The sequence below is a fragment of the Mirounga leonina genome, unplaced genomic scaffold (genome assembly GCF_011800145.1).
Source record: "Mirounga leonina isolate KUSES-001 unplaced genomic scaffold, KU_Mleo_1.0 Mir_115, whole genome shotgun sequence".
NCBI classification, from domain to species: domain Eukaryota; kingdom Metazoa; phylum Chordata; class Mammalia; order Carnivora; family Phocidae; genus Mirounga; species Mirounga leonina.
Window position 1 is genome coordinate 101,803,351 of NW_023270268.1, and position 17,813 is coordinate 101,821,163.

The following is a 17,813-nucleotide window of genomic DNA, read 5'->3' on the forward strand; positions in this document are numbered from 1 at the left end:
ATACTTTGAGAACCTCTGCTTTAGATGGGACTAGAACAATTCAATTGTATCAGCTCTTTACCTTCTATTCTTCTAGTGTTCGTGGTTATAAAATGTCTGTTACCAGATTGAGAGTGGGCTGTTTAGTTTGATGGAATATTTTGACATGGTTTAGGATTAGGAATCAGGAGATTTGAATTCTATCCCCTATTCTGCTACTTAATTATTTGCCTATATGATCTTAAGAAGTTTCTTCTCTTGAGTCCAAGTAACCTTATCTCTGGGATGGGGGTGAGAATAGATGCCTGCTTTTGTGTGTCCTACAGTATAATGAGCATCAACTGAGATCTCTTGTGTGTAAGTTCTGTGTCAACCAGAGTGCTTTGCAAATGGTTGTGTTCCTGGGATGTTTATTTATGAAGTAAGATAAGTTGTTGAAGCTGGCCTGGGGTATTGTGAGAGGGATTTCTGTATAGTGAGGAATGGGCAGGAGGTAGCTTAGAGCAGGTTGGCAGAATTTGGAAGGTGTTTCTGCTAGAAAATCTCTTAACATTGTAACTTTTATAAATTGATATTTATTTGGACTAAGGAGCTTTTTAAAAAAAATGTATGCCTTTCAGCAGGGTCTAATCATTCAAACACAGCAACTGGAATTAGGTAATCTACTACCTAGCTGAAATTTTTCTGAAGGAATGTATACTTTTGTGGAATGGAAAAATAAGACGGGGAAGCAGTAATTTTGGAGTGTAGTGTCAGTCACTGAGAGGCAAACTGTTAAACTCTAGATATGAAATTTGAAAGGCTTGGCAGTGGAATGAAGATGGATGGGGAAGAAATACCAATATCTGAGATGAAGACAAAGTTTATAATTATATAAAAGTGTGATTATTTTATCTTTGTTTTCAAAGTACCCTGTTAAAAAATGAGTTGTACTTACCTTTCGGGCCATTAAAATGAGAAGGTATTGTTTTGTTGCAGAGAATGTAGAAAACTCTACCAGAGGTCTCAGACATTTGACTTTGCACCCAGTTTTATTTTTTGAAATAATTAAAGGTTCATAGGAAATTGCAAAGATAGAACAGAAAGGTGCTCTCTACTCTTTGCCCAGTTTCCCCCAGTGATTACTTCTTATGTCACTGTAGTAAAATATCAAAACCAGCAGGTTCACAATGGTACAATGTGTGTGTATTTCTTTGTCATTTTATCACATGTATATATTTAAATAACCACCACCACAATCAAGATACAGAACTACTACTCCATGGGCACAAAGATCTCCCTCATGCAGCCCTTTATAGTCACCTCCCCTCCACCAACTACCCCCAGCCTGGCAAACATTAATGTGGTCTCTGTGGCTGTGATTTTGTTATTTCAACAATGTTGTATAGGTGGAATCATACAGTATTTTGAGATTGGCTTTTTTCAGTCAGCACAGTGCCCTTGAGAACTATACAAGTTGTTACTTGTATCAGTGGTTCATTCTCTCTCTCCGTGTCTCTGTCTGTCTGTCTCTCTCTCTTGGCTAAGTAGTAGTATTCCATGGTATGGGTATATCACAGCTTGTTTAACCATTCACCTATTGTAGGACATTTTGGTTATTTCCAGCTTTTGGCTTTTACAAATGAAGCTGCTATGAACAGTTGTGTACAGGTTTCTCTGTGGACATAATCTTCTTCATTTCTCTGGATAAATGGCCAGAAGTATGATTACTGGGTCATACGTAAGTGTACACTTAGTTTTTAAAGAAACTGCCAAACTGTTTTCCAGAGTGATTTTTTCATTTTACATTCTTAACAGCAGCATATGAGCGATCTAGTTTCCCCACATCCTTGCCAGCATCTGGTGTTGTCTCTGTTTTATACCCATTTTTGATTGGAGAAAGAAAGAAACCTCCTCTGCTCAAAAATGTTAATTTGGGGCAGGACTCTTACTGTGGAATATAAAGTTACTGTAGTAGAGATATGTACCCATCATGTGGACTTTGGGGATTTAGGCGGTAGAAACCATTTTTACTATGTTGTGCTTTTTTGCAAATGTAGGCATAAGGGAGGAATAGAAATTACTTAATAGAGTATTCTACTTAGTGGAATGTGGAGTAATGGTGACCATTTGTGTTCTTTTTTTGAGCACTAAGACAGAATATGTGCAAGCACTATATATGAATTAGAGTTTTATATGCCTCTGGTGTCTGTGTATAGTATTGTACCATGCAAGGAGCACAAGACTTGAATTTAGAAAGCTTTTTCTATACTTTACCATTTTCTAGTTTAAGAAGACTTGTTTCAGAAACTCAGCCTATGTGGTCCTCAGTTTTGTCTGTAAAATGGGGATACCATCTCCATGACAGAATTGTTTGAGATGTATGTAAGTTAATATCTCTCCTTCTTAAAAGGATTTATTGAGTCCCTGCCATGTGCCAGGCACTGTGCTAGACACTATGGATTCAGCGATGACTAAGACATGATCCCTACTTTGAAGGAAATGATAGCAGTATAAATAAGAACAGTAAAATAATCTAACATTTATTTGAGCACATACAATATACTTCATGTATGTTGTATCCTGTGATCTTCTCAAGAACTCTAGAAGATAGACATGGGTCTTATCATTTAACAGATGAGGAAACAGGTTAGATTTAAACTACTTGTTCAAGATTTGAGTCACAGCCAGGATTTTAACCTAGATCTGTCTGTCTTCAAAACCCAAGATGTTTACCACCATGCTATATGGTTTCTTTGAGAACACCTTGTAAATAACTAAATCCTAAATGTAAATAATAGTTATAAAATTTGTCATTACTATCTGTATTGATATCATTAATAATACAAAAACGTGGAGGCTTAACATTTTACATTTCTCCAAGTAAGTTATTAAGGTTTTGTTTTAAAAAATAAGTTCAAATTCAGTAGAGTTGCCATTTCCATCATTGTCACCATGATATACATTATGCTCATGATGTTGGCATGAGGGCATTGCAAGATCCTTGCAGTAGTTCTCTAGTGCTGTGTAACAACAAATGTATTGGCTTAAAAACAGTACCCATTTATTAGCTCACAGTTCTGTAGGCCACAGTTCTGGTCGTGGTGTAACTAGGTTCTCCCCAAGAAGTCTTATGAGGCTAAAATCAAGGTGTCGGCCAGGCTGTGTTCTCATATGGAGTTCAGGGTCCTGTTCCAAGCTTACATGATTGTGGTAGAATTCAGTTCCTTGTGGTTATGGGATGGAGGTCCCCGTTTCTTTGCTGGATGTCCACTAGGGGCTTCTCTCAGCTCCTGGAGTTTGCCTCATTCCTTGCCACATGGCCTCTTCCATATGTAAACTCAGCCAAGAAGATCCTTCCTCTTGTAGAATCCCTCTCACATATTGAATTCTTTTCCAGGAAGACCACAGACCCTTATTTTAAGGGCTCATTTGATTAGACCAGACCCCTCTCTCCCATAGGCAGTTGCTCTTTTGTGAAGCCAACAGGTTGGGCACCTTAATCACATCATCAAAATCCCTTTTGACATATGACACAACATAATCATGGGAATGAAATCCATCATATTCACTCTCCCATCCCTTCTTCAAGGGGGAGGGAATTACAAAAGGCTGATTGCAGGGAGCAGGGATTTGGGGAGCCACCTTAGATTTCTGGATGATATAAGTAATCAGGGACTGTAGCCTCGCCAAGTCGACACCTCAAAAAAGTCATCACAATCCTGAAACATCAAGTAAAAATTTGGCTTGAATTTTAGTGTTGGGAATTTTATTGTGATCTTCTTTTGTGGAAACTGGTGTTTGTGAAGGTTTACCATGTATATATTTGAAGGAAAGGCACACTTACACTGATTAAAGTGATATTTTCACTTTTTCCAGTTATCCCATTTTGTACACAGTGATAAAGGAAAGAAGTACTGGGTTTTTATAACACTTAGGCTGGGAAGAAGAATTTAAACACTCATTCGTAGACCATACCTCTTAATATCGTTTCTTTGCTTTTCCACTAATAGTTCATCTTCCTGAGAGCCACACTACCTGAACAGGAATTGGGGAAGAGTAATGGGCAGAGTTGTCAGCCATAGCTTGAATGGAATAGCATTGCCTTTGGATTGTCTTTCTTATTCCTAAAGTGGAATAATATCTGATATTGTTCTTAGTCTATTTTAAGCTTATTTTCTTAGTGCCATAGACATTCAAAATTTGAGAAGGACCTTAGAGAAGTATCTTGTCTCTTTTCTCCCATTGAGGAACAAAAGTTAAAGTCATCTGAAATAGTACCAAAACAAATCAATAGCTTAATGGACATATAAGTAGTTTTATATAAAACATGGGCTTTTTTCCCCCCAGCATCTCATTTGGTTCTTGAATGTCCAATTTGGTGATCCTCAGACTCACCATCTTAACAAATTAGAGAGACGTAACACATTCATGTCAGTGAGAAGAGATAAATTATGGCCCAGGTGCGCAGCAGTGATTTTGAACTGAGAGAATGACGGAACACCCCCTCCATACATGTGTGCGTGCTCACACACACACGCATTTACTATGGAGAAAATACTAAAATCTTGGGGTGAGGCTGAGAGGGGAGTGTATGTGAAATTTGAATAAACCTGATAAGTTTCAATTAAGAATCACTTAGACAATGGTATTTTTTGTTTTACAGTCCCACCTTCTGTATGTCACTGAAATGTCCCTTACACTTCTTTTTTCCACAGAGAGTCTTGGAATCCTCCAGTAATCATTTAGTCTCTCACCGTCTAATTCATTAATTACTTCTATTACACCCCAGGAAGTTATCATTCAGCCTTCTTACCTGAACACTTGACATGAGGAAACTCTCTTACTTCCCAAAGGATCTTGGTCTATTAGTAGGCAGTTCTAACTTAAGTCAGGCTAGAATTTGCAGTTCTGTAATTTCTCACAAGGAGAGCTATGGTGTTTCCCTTCCAAGCTTATTCTTCTCTAAGATTGAAATCCCCAGTTCTTCCAGCCATTGCTAATAGTTTCAGGATCCCCCTTTTAGTCACCTTCCTTTGGAACAATTCCCTGTTAGGTCTTTAAATGTGATGAGTGGAAATGTACTCAAGACTGTGTTTGTGGGTCACAACTTGTCTTCCTGCCATTACCCAATTGCTGCAGCAACTTTCTGATCGATCCTGCTTCTGTAATCCATTCTCCACATGGCTGGCAAAGATTTTAAATGAATCATGGTCATTTTTCTCCCTTGTTTGAAGCTTTCCAATCACTTAGCATTGCTCTTACAATAAAATCCAAACTCTCATAACAAGCTATTAAGACCCGACATGATCTTTCTCCAGCAAGACTTCCCATCTCCTCTTGTATCACTAAATTCTAGCCACCATTTAGTTGCTTGAACTTGCTGTTCCTTTGGTGTCTCTTCTTCCCTGTCTTCATGTGGCTCAGATCCAGTTCCTCACCCCAGAGACTTCTCCTTACTCCCCACAAAAGTCTGATCTTCAATTTCTCCCCCTCCTCGAGCTCATGGCCCCACCTGCCACGTTCACTATTGGACGTTAAGTGTCTAGAATACCCTATCCATGGTGTGATTTCAATAAATATTGTGGTCAGACATACCTTGTATTAATAGGTTTCTATCAGTATATCCTGAGATTGTTTTGTTGCATAGGGAGGGGGGTCAGTGAAAGAACATTTCATTGTCAGCTCATCTTAAACACATACTGATTATGTTGATCTGATACTGGCTGTATTTTGAATGTAGAGCCCATGAGATTTGCTGTGGAACTGGGTGTGGAGTGTGAGAGAAACCAGGAGTCAAGGATGACTCTAAGGTTTTTGGTCTGAGTAATTGGAGAAGTCAGCACTACCAAAATGGGGAAACCTGAGAGGGGAGATTTGGTGAAGTAGGCGGAGGGGTATCAGAAGTCCATTTGGGACATGAAAACTTCAGATATTTAAGATCATTGGTTCATTATATATCTTGGATACCAGCCCTTTATCCCTAGGGAAGGGGGTAGAGGAATGGGGTAACCGGGTGATGGGTATTAAGGAGGGCACATGTGGTGATGAGCACTGGGTGTTACACGCAATTAATGAATCGTTGAACACTACATCAGAAACTAATGATGTACTATATGCTGGCTAATTGAACATAATAAAAGAAATAAAAATGAAAAAAGATCCTTGCACTGTGCCTCAGTTTCCTCAGTATTAAGGAGGGGTTGATAATTCCTCATATAATAATTGTGAGGGTTTGAGGAGTTAATATAGACAACTCAAAACAAAATAATAGAGAAAATAGATAGGGAAAATAAATTGATTAGGAATAGTCATTAGGTCATAGAGCTTTTATCAAATCCTTTGGGCATTAGATGTGAAAATCTAAGCATAATTTACAAAATTTTTTCCTGGTAGGATTTTAGGCCAAATTAAAATAGGTTTTCTTTGGTGTAAGAAGATACTCAGTAATACAGTTGGAAATTAAGGTACTGATTCAGAGTATCTGAAAAATCTGTCTCTTGGTAGAGATCTGCAAAAAATGAAACACAGTCTTCCATTCACTCACCGAGCTATTTCATGACTATTAGAACCTTCAACAGCAAACCTATGGAGTCTCTACTATGTATAGGGTGAAATGCTAGATTCTGTAAAGGTAATATTTCTAAGAATTTATAATGTTGTTATATTCTGTATATTGCAAACATTTACCAGGCTTTAACATAAGGTTAATACAAGAAATGTATCATTATGGTATGAAAGCCCACAAGGTTCTTCACATGCCAATACGGAATGGCAGAGCCTGGGAGAATTTCAATGAGTAGGGTTGATTTCAGAGGAACCACCAGTGCTTGCTTTGGGCAGTGTTTAGGAATGTTCTTCAAACAGCAAATCCCCCATGTACAGGCAAACTTTGAAATGTCTTTGGTGCTTTTATTTGGCTTTATTGTTAAAGAAGAAATTTCATAGATAAAATCAGTGTCTTAAGTGTTAAGATGAAATGAAACAATGTTCTAAAAGTTTTCAAATTATTTGAAGTCTTAACGTCACAGTTTCCTTCATGTAGATTGTGTGGCTCTGTTTTCACTGTCTAGGTAACATGTGACCCACTTAACAGAAACTTCCTTAATACCTAACGTTATAATCATTGTAGTGAAGGTTGACTATTTGGTACATAGCCAAGCTTTGTTTTAAGCCGTTTTCTTTTTTCTTTCTTTTTTTTTTTTTTAAGATTTTATTTATTTATTTGAGAGAGAGAGGAGGGGGAAAGCACAAATGGCGGAGGGGGGGGAGAGGGAGAAGCAGACTCCCCGCTGAGCAGGGAGGCTGATGCGGAACTCGATCCCAGGACCCTGAGATCACGACCTGAGCAGAAGGCAGACGCTTAACCGACTGAGCCACCCAGGCGCCCCCATTTTAAGCCCTTTTCAAGTAGTAGCTTTGTTAATAGTCGCAGTAGTCCTTCGAGGCATAGGTACTATGTTGCACTGGTTTGACAATTGAGATCACTAAAGAACAGAGAGGTGTTAAGACTTTGTCCAAACTCACAAAGCTTATAACGTAAAGTTAGGTTTCAAGCCAGGCTTCGTGGCTGCAGAGCCCTGTTCTCAGCTCCTGTGCCATATTGTCTCCTTCCATAAATCATGGGTTAGGGAAAATGTGGAAAAAAACACTTAAACTAGCTTCTTGTTTCATAAAATTTGCTGTATAAGTAAACTGTTTGTGTAATTTGTAATTATTTTAAGGCCACAGTTTTAATAAGTTATTTTTATTTTCCATCTTCACAATAAAAATATATTGTTGACTATTCATACCAGGACTTAACATGATTATAGTAAATATTAATTGTGATTTTTGTTTTCTTCCCAGTTTCATGGTTTTCTCCAAATGAAAATATCCTCATTGTTATTTTCCCAATTTTGGCTGTACTTCTGTCTTGGGGACAGTTTGGTATTGTGAGTAAGTATTTATTTCTATTTTTCATTTATGTTTTAATGATGAAAACGTTATTTCTGGGAGGTAATATTAGTGAAATATTTTGTCTGAGTTGTATTAAGAAGTGTGATAATGTGATAAATAATAATGTACAGTCTCAATATTCTTGAAGTGTATATTTTCCCCCACAGTTTGCTGCAGTTCACTTTTAATTCCTAAGGTTTTTTTAAAACTTCTTAAGAATGAATAGTGGGAATCCTAATAATAACAATACCTTAAACTCATATAGAGTATAGTGTTTTCAGAGCCTTTACACACATTATTTTGGCAAAGAGATAGTCACAGCCCTACATTAGTGTTAGGGTAGGATATTGTACTTTTGAGCATTAAGACTGCCCTGTCTTTATTTTCCTAGTTTGTACTTGTCTGTGTACATGTGTTCATCCTAGGAAAAGCCACATTTGAACCGTGTTTTGTCATCCTTACTATGATTCTACAGCCTCTAAGGAAGTAGCCACGGGTGAATTGTGGGTTTTGATCATGTTTTGCTGTAATAGTCATGTGACCAAACTTCTCAGGGTAAATCTTGATGCTATTTCAGATTTAGCATCAACAATGTGGAATTGTCACTGCTAGGTAAAAAGGTAATATGTATTCTGGTTGATACTTAACACTCAACCATGTTTCCCTACCAGTTTGGTAAAAGAAATTTACTAAATTGGTGAGGTTCTGAGGTGACAGTCTAAAACATTTAAACTTCTGACGTGTAAGATTTATTCCTCATCTCCCTATCATGCAATGAAATGGTCAGTCATTGAAGGCCAGTTAGCATTTATACAAGGCAAAGTGTGAATAATGCTGATCTCATTTATTTCATTCTGCAACCTTTAAAAAAGTGAAAGCTAGTAAAATGTAGTGGGTTGGCCTATTGTATATTTCATGAATTTTACTTTTACCCAGAAATCTGAAGTGATGAAAATGGAAGAGAGATGACTGATTATATATTCTGTGGGCTCTTCTAAATGTACAGCACTCTGGAAAGTGCTTTGTGATTTCAAAGCTGTTCTCAACTTTTGTCTAAAAGCAAAGGGAAGAAAGGGCTAACAGTGACAACTGTCAAGATATTTCACAACTTTTATTTTCAAAAAAGTGTCTAGACTTCTTGTGGAAATTTTCTTAGAATTTTGGTAAGCCTTTTATTCGTGAATTTTTCTATCACGAAAAAGACTGATAGAGCATCAAGACCTATTCAGTCTATCCTGATGTTAGGGAAAGCCTTTATCTTTATTGGCAGACCCAGGCCTTAAGCCCATGTCATATGATTGAGGTAGAGAATAGCCTTTTTTTTAAGATAATGAAATTATTTCACAGTAGTGTGATTTGTTGCCTTTGGATTGGTTGAAGTTTGTTGATCGTGGCATTATCGTTAGTGACATTATTTTTATTGACTGAACGAGGAGTCAGTCTGTTCTTTATCAGCCATATTTTCACAAAATAAGCTTTACAAGCTTTCTGACTTAAAAAATAGTAAATTATAGAGCAAAAACCAATCTGAAGCCCCCCAACAGAAATAAATTGTTGGTGTATTCTAGTGAGTTTCCTCCTTCCCTTTCAGTTTTTTTCTATGCATTTTTGTTACGTTTCTTAAAAAAAGAAAACCATAAATGGACTCATGTAACTTACATACTTACATCCTGATTTCCCCCTTTGTTTTCGATATCTTTTTATAGCTGTCTGTGCTCTACTTTTATGGATGTACTCTAATTTACTTAACTCTCATCTTGATGGATATTAAGGATGTTTCCAATTTTTTTTGATACTATGGAAATAATTGTGCTAAAGATACGTAAGACTGGAAATGGCAGAGCTATTTTAAGGCTCTTGATACATACTGCCAAAGTGTTTTCTTGAAACTTTGTATCAGTTACTGCAGATGAGAATATCTGTTTTTTTACCTCATAATCCTGACATAATTCTAAAATCTTTGCTAATAATTTGATGGGTGAAAAAAAATCTTGTTTTAATTTTCAGTTTGTGTTAGGTTGAATGCTCTTTTTTATATTTATTCCACTGATCATATTTTAAAGAACATGCTTATGAAACTAAAAAAATATTTTGGTGGCAGTTTTTTTATTTAGGCTCTCCTTAGAACAAGTAAATTGTTGGGGGGAATGTGGAGGAGGGCCTCTATGCTTGATTCACTCAGTCTGGACTGCAATTGAAAGGTGTTTATGATAAGAGTACCTACATATTTGTGGAACCCTTGCTCTGTATGATAGATGCTGGAAAGCACTGACCTGTGCAGTCACATTTCCAGCCCACAGGAACTCAGTGGGGGTAGGTGTCATCGTTCTCATTCCTATTTTGTAGATAAAAAGGTGAGGCTCAGGTGGGTTAGGCAGTTTGCCCACAGTCCCCCAGTTTTTCTCTGGCGGTACTGGGATTTGAACTCAACAGTGCTATTTACCACTACAGTGTACTACCTCCCTCTCCTGAACTTACTTTGAGAACTTTTTATTTCAGGGAGAGTTAACCTGTATCTGGGTACACATACTCAGTAGATGAAACTTACTGGCAGAGCAGACTGTAGACCTACTTTAATTTATTCAACAAGTATGTATTGACAGGGTGCCTACTGATTGTTAGGCATGGGCGTAGAGGCCTGAGATATGGAAATGAAATGCATATTGCTCCTGGCTTTGTAGCATGCACATTTCAGTTGAGGAAGCATGTAAGTATGCATGTTCTGTGCCTTCTGTCCCATTTTTGGGCTAGTCATGGATCTGAGTCTACCTTTTTTGGGGTACCCTTTCTAAGAGGCCTCCTGTTTATGGCCTGGGGAGTCGACCAAACAGGAGAGCCCCTCTGTTTTCCACTTGCCATTCAGCTATGTGTTTTTTAGAGTGTGGTTTCATATAGTCCCTGAGTTATTAATAGTAACTCAGACCCATGACTTTCACTTTCTGGATTTCTAGTTGTCCTTAACTGTTTCAGGTTACCGTTTATGGTCTGTATTTGATCACAGGAGGTTTTCCGCAGTGGCTTTTCTAGTTCTGTATGTCAGTCTTTTGGTGGTCCAAGATTCAACTTGGACTTTCCATAGGCTAAACATGTAGTAAAGAACAGGTTGTGCCTTCATTTTTAGGGGAAAGAGTTACTTTCTACCAGAAATGTATCTTGAACTGTATCTCAGGATGTCACTGATCCTACTGAGGAAGAAGCCTGAGAAGACTTTTAAACTCCTGAAGCCAAGCCAGGACTTGGTGAGCCCTAGACCATGTTTTGAAGACAAAGGTTTCTTACAGGGAAATGTTCCTAAACATCTTTGCCTTTATCTTTAACTTACAAACTTTTAAGCAGAATCTTAATGCTTAGCAGACAGCTCAGAGATAACTAGAATCAAACACTGAGTCTTAACCAAAGTCACAAATCTCTAGTAGTAGTACGTTTCGGGCACTTTCTTTTTGTTCTGAAAACTATACCAACTCACAGTTTCCCATGCCAATGACGCTTAAGTTACTGGCTGATTTTCAGGGTTCTTCCTTAGTCTTTGGTAGTATACCAGGTAATGTCTGTCATTAAGATGTTTGATAAATGATTTCAAGTGTTGCCCACCAAGATCTCTAGTTCCTATAGGGTTAAGGTTCAGTTGCATACCAACATTCTGAAATTCTTTGAGTCAGGCATATCTATTTTACTTTTTATTTTACTTTTCCTTCCTTTGAACTTGTCTTTACACAAAACTGTGAGATCATAAACATGACCAAGTAAGCTGAAACTCTGCAAAGCAATCTAAAATAAATGCAAAAAAATTACTGTTGCTCCATGACCTTTAAAATTTTTGTCAGAACATTAAAAACCCTCTTACTGTCAGTAATAACACTGTTAGGAAATGGGAAAAAAAAGTAAAACTATTTAGTACATGGTAAATTGAAACTTTAGAAACAGTGAGAATTAAAGTGTTCCATCAAGAGTAGTTTGAATGGTGCTTGCCTTCTTGTTACGTAACTTTGAATACAGAACAAGCATCTTTTTTTATGCCTCAGTGAATTGTCATACTCCTTTTAAGGTTTGGATCAGCTTCCAACATTTTATCCTTTGCATTTGTAGTGTTATACAATATCTCCAAGAATTTCTTTTATGTGAAGTTTTTTGCCAGAGTCACCACTTCTGGGACATCTGCATTCCTTTTGTCACAACCTACTCACTGTTCTGATTTATGCCAATAAGTTCACTTTTACTGAGTTTCTCTGACTTATGTATCTAGAGCCTCTTGAATGGCAGTAGTGTTGACATTCCCACAGTTATTTTGTGATGTCATTTACATTTTATTTGATATCACTTCCAACATTATTACTTTATATTTCTTTATTCTTTCATTTTTGCTGCCCTGTTTCCTCCTTTGATAATCCATCGTAAAATATCATATTGATTTATTACTGGGAGACAAGGAAGTTCTGCTGTCTGTGCATGAACTGAGTAACAGATGTTCAGTGAGTAGTCACCAACGGTCTTTGAAAGAAGTGACATGATTGGTCACTGATCATGATACATGCCTGGATGTTAACAGGGTGATTTGTGGACTGAAGAGATAGCAGTGAAGTTTGCACTTCATGCAAGTACTTAGTTAATATATTGTGGTATTGTGGTAGCTGAAATTTGTACTGCAATTTGGGGGCATTTGTGTTATTTAACTAAACCATGGTAACTGAAATTCATGAATATTGGAAGTGGACCAAGCAAGGACTGCTGTCATTTATTTCAAATTCATGCATTCTAGGCATCCTTCATGTCCTTTTCTAACTTTTCTAATCCTTGCTCAAGGTTATTCCACAAAGATTTTGGTTATTGCTCAGAGGCATTTGGTTTTATGTTCATGTGGAAATCATTGTTAGGAAATTCAAGGAAAAAAGTCCTCACAACAGCTTTGAAATCCTACTAAGTCCTTGAATCCAATTTTTAGGACTAGCTTATAAATACTGAAAGTAATTAGACCATGAACACACATAAAAAGAAAGAATATAATGGGACAGGGAATTTCTTTGTAGATTAGAAAAATCATTCTGAAGAAGTGAGGACATATACTAACTTGCACTAGGAAAGTTCTACCTAGGAAGGTAAAATACCATCACAATAAATAATATTACAAAGAATCATTCTGTGACCTGGTTGGTGGATTCTATTAATAGGACTTTGTTATTAAGTTTACTCTGAATTCTGTTCAGTAATCTTGAACTTCCAGTGCTTTCCCTTGGTCCTTGCCGCATAATTATCACAGTTCTGTTATTAAATGTTTTTATGCCCTGGTGTTACTGTAGGAGGAACTGAACAAAACTAGAGCTCGGCGGTGTACTCTTGTAGAAATGCAGTTGTTATTCCTTCGACCCTTTCCAAATGCAAACGTCCCAACTTCCTGCATACATTCTGAAGTTACAGCACCATCCACAAGACCAGGGAACATTTGGAACCAAGAAAAGGAAGTTAGCATGTTGGACATCATCATCTTTAATCTTCTGCATTCAAAGTACTTACTGCACAGTGTCTGGGCTTTTTTATTTCTGGGTCCTATAGACCAGGCATGTGTCCGTATTCATGTTTACAAAATTGTTTCATCAAAGCCAGTTGGATAGTGTATGGAGTTTATTATAAGATTCTTTTACTTGCCTCTTGGCAAGTAATCAGTTTATGATTGGCATTAATGTTCCTTTTTCTCCAGCACCAGATTTGCAAAGCCTTCAGTGTTTTTTTTTTTAGTGAGTATGTTAAATATTCGTAAAATAGTAATTTAAATTTAATTTAAAATTTAATTTAAATTAAAAATTTTGAAATTGTAATTTCACTTTAAAAGTGATCAGATGTGCTTTATCCTGATTCAAAGACACTATTGATTTGCAACTCAACAGATACCAAAGAGATCCTACAATTACTCTCCTACAGTTGTCAGAAAATCACACTATAATAATGAAATCAAACACATTTCCCTTTATGATTTATTCTTAATCTAGTATGCATTACCCTTCACTGGTTAGCCTTCTTATCTGACCACCAACTCACTAATCAGTCAGTCAGGGACCATCTAAATGTCATGTCTTTAAGCAGATATTGAATTATAGATTTTTGGGTTTTGTTGGTTGGATAGACCGAGGTCTGTGGACCTATATGGGCATATTGAATCCCATCTTTGGAGTATCATGAAAACTAAGGTGGTAGATTTTTTTTTTTTTTAAGATTTTATTTATTTATTTGAGAGAGAGAATGAGAGAGAGAGTGAGCATGAGAGGGGAGGGTCAGAGGGAGAAGCAGACTCCCCACCGAGCAGGGAGCCCGATGCGGGACTCGATCCAGGGACTCCAGGATCACGACCTGAGCCGAAGGCAGACGCTTAACGACTGAGCCACCCAGGTGCCCTAAGGTGGTAGATTTTATTTGATCTCAGGTTGATCTGGTAATTTCACTAGAAATTTATCAGCTACAACCTGCATTTTGTCTTGTATGTCCTTTATATCAGTTACAAGGAGACAAGAAAACTTAAATGGAGTATCTGTTTATAACATTAGCTGTTTCTTCAGGTGGCTAGAGGGACATGTCATGTTTTATTCACATGAATTTGAAGATTAAATACATGAAGGTGCTCTTTTAGGCTAAATTAGACTCATACCTTTTATTTATTGAATTGGGAAAGAAGGTCAGGGAGTAACATTCCATCCTCACTCCTGCTCCTTCCCAACACACACACACACACACACACACACACACACACACACATATGAATATAAGGGCCTTAAGGCAGGAGTATTTGGATTTGGCTATTTTGTTCAATGCCAGCATTTAGAGTAGTGATTATCACATAGTAGGTGCATAATCAATTATTGTTGCATAAACTTCTACCTGTACCTTGATTTGTATGATTTGGGCTAATAAAAGGGCCTGCTACATTGTAGGTACATAGTGAACATTTCTAAAATAAATGAATTAATCAACCTAGCTCATTTCTGAGAAGTAACTTGCTATATTTAATTATTTTATAGAAGGTGTAAAAGGGGAAAATTTTAGAATTCCTAATTTATTGTCAAAAATGTGATAGTTTCCCCATATATATGGTATTCCTTTGTGGCAGCATTAGGGTTATAGGTTTGTGTTAAAAATATGCCCACTGACAACAACAAATGCTGATGAGGTGGTAGAGCCGCAGGAACTCTCATTCACTGCTGGTGGGAATGCAAATGGTACAGCCACTTCGGAAGACAGTTTGGCAGTTTATTACAAAACTAAATATATTCTTTCCATATGCCCTGGCATTGTGCTCCTTGGTATTTATCCAAATGGAGTTGAAAACTTACGTCCATATAGAAACCTGCACACAGGTATTTATAGCAGCTTTACTGTTCTACAGTAGGTGAATGGATAAATTGTCGTACATCCATGCAATGGACAATTATTCAGCAATTAAAAGAAATGAACTGTCAAGCCATGAAAAGGCATGGAGGAGACTTAAATACATATTAAACAAAGTCAATCTGAGAAGGCTACATACTGTATGATTCCAACTCTGTGACATTCTGGAAAAGGCAAACCTGTGGGGACAATAAAAATATCAGTGATTGGGCGCCTGGGTGGCTCAGTTGGTTAAGCGACTGCCTTCAGCTCAGGTCATGATCCTGGAGTCCCAGGATCGAGTCCCGCATCGGGCTCCCTGCTCGGCAGGGAGTCTGCTTCTCCCTCTGACCCTCCCCCCTCTCATGCTCTCTCTCTCTCAAATAAATAAATAAAATCTTAAAAAAAAAAAAAATCAGTGATTGTCAGGGGTAGGCGTGGAGGAGAGATGAACAGGCAGAGCACAGAGGATTTTTAGGGCAATGAAAATACTCCGTATGGTATCATAATGATGGATGGGCGTCATACATTTATCCAAACCCAAGAGCATACAACACGAAGGGTGAGCCCTAAGGTAAACTAGGGATTTTGGATGATTATGATGTGTCAGTGTAGGCTCATCCTTGGTAGAAAATGTACTGTTCTGGTGAGTGATGGTAATAATGGGGAAAGTTATGTATGTGTGAGGATAGGGGATATAACGGAATTCTCTGTACCTCTCTCTCAGTTTTGTCATAAAACTAAAACTACACTAAAAAAATAAAGTCTTAAAAAAGTATAAATAGTGTTATTGCTCATATTTTATTTGTGTATTGATTTCAGTACTTTTGGCTGAGGATTTTTTTTTTTAATTGCTGAGGAGAATCCTTTAAAGCATGCTGATTTTTATTTATTTATTTTTATTATTTATTTATTTAAAAATTCTTTTTAGAGTGAGTGCGCACAAGCAGGGAGTGGGGCCAGAAGGAGAGGGAGAGAATCTTAAGCAGACTTCACACTGAGCATGGAGCCCAATGCAAGGCTTGATCTCACGCCGCTGAGATCATGACCTGAGCCGAAATCAAGAGTTGATGCTTAACCAACTGAGGCATCCAGGCACCCCAAAGCATACTGATTTTTAAAATTACGTAGATTGTCTTGCCAAACAGCAAGGGAGTTTGATAAGAGCCTGCAGTTAAGGTGTTATATTATCTTTATCTTAATGCTAAGTGTTTAGGAAATCACTTGAATTTATTTTCTGTTACATTTAAAGTTTTGATAGGTTTGATAAATAAGGGTAAGTCTACTTAATAAAGGACTAGAAAAAAATCACCAATAACAGATCCTTGAGATTATTGAGTTATCTGGCATCTATATCAGATTCCTGACCCTTTAGCTATACTGAAAAAATTGGCAGCTGAGTTAGCAACAAGATATTTTCTCCACACTTAGTGTGGGACCTACATCATAAGCAAGAAAATGAGTCAGAAGAAACTCTTTTTAAAGGTTCACTAAAGAAAACGTGGAGATACTCTTTCGTTGCCTATGGTTGCATAAGTTAGACCCCACTAATATATTTGGTAGAAATGGCTGCTTAATTTAAGGAAGAGGAAGGTAGCCCTGAGAAGAAGTAGTAGTTGAACCAATTAACAAGAACAACAGTTACCTCCAACATCCTTACATGCCAAGGTTTGAAAAGGCCATTCTGTGGTAAAACACTCTCAATAGTAGCATTTGCTGATGGTTTATTTTTGTGACTGTTGTTGGCATTATTTTTCTCCTAGAGCTCTTCTAAGTCTGAAAAGGTGGAATTTTGTATGAAGTTCACACTCTGATTTTTTGTTAAGAATGATATGTCTGCCTTTTTGCATGAACTTCTACTGTACTTTAAGGTGAATTCTTGCCGCTTGATCTTAGTAGCTCTTCTGTGTGTTGAATTAAACCTGGAAGAATCTCATAAATGTTTGACTGATTGTGAAGTACACTTGAAACACAGTTTCTATTTCATAACCCCTTTGCAGAACTTTCAAATTCTATTCAGATAACAGGTATGCATAGGTCTAAATGGAAAACCTGACGTATGTCTAGACAAAGTTATTTTGTTTTTTTTTTAACCGTATTTGTGCCCTTTGTGACTTATACTTGGAATTTCATCCTAGACAGTGTTTGAGCTTAGAGAATAGGAAAGATGTGAAAATCTGTGCCTTATAATAAGTCAGGAACATGACTGAGTCATAGTCATATAAGTTTCAAGGCTGGATGGATCAAATGAAAGCTTGGGGAACTTGCCAGATTGATTCTCACTCTTTTCTGATGAATGTGGATTCGGTTATTCAGCTTCAGGACGGATTATTGCTTAGCCCTCCGTCTCCCCCTAAAGAGATAAAGTTGAGGTTACAATCTAAAGGATGATAGCAACCTAAAATAGGTAGAGTTGTAAAAAAATCTTCAGGTGCCTGCATCGTACCTTAAGATCTTAACTAAGGTTATAATGGGACCCTAGGTTTTAATACCTTATATGTAGATTTTGTTATGGTCATTTAGGGGTTTATTTATTCTTTTTAGTATATTTGACCTGTTTGTCATTT

General features: G+C 37.2%; 1 protein-coding gene across 2 annotated transcripts in view; it reads left to right on the plus strand.

The window, feature by feature from the left end:
* Positions 1 to 17,813, plus strand: part of CD47 (CD47 molecule) — a 47,939-nt gene that overhangs the window by 12,990 nt on the left and 17,136 nt on the right. For both annotated transcript variants that reach the window (XM_035000217.1, XM_035000219.1), the window contains exon 3: positions 7,807 to 7,896. In XM_035000217.1, the coding sequence (XP_034856108.1) occupies positions 7,807 to 7,896 (90 nt within the window). The remainder of the gene's footprint in view (positions 1 to 7,806; positions 7,897 to 17,813) is intronic.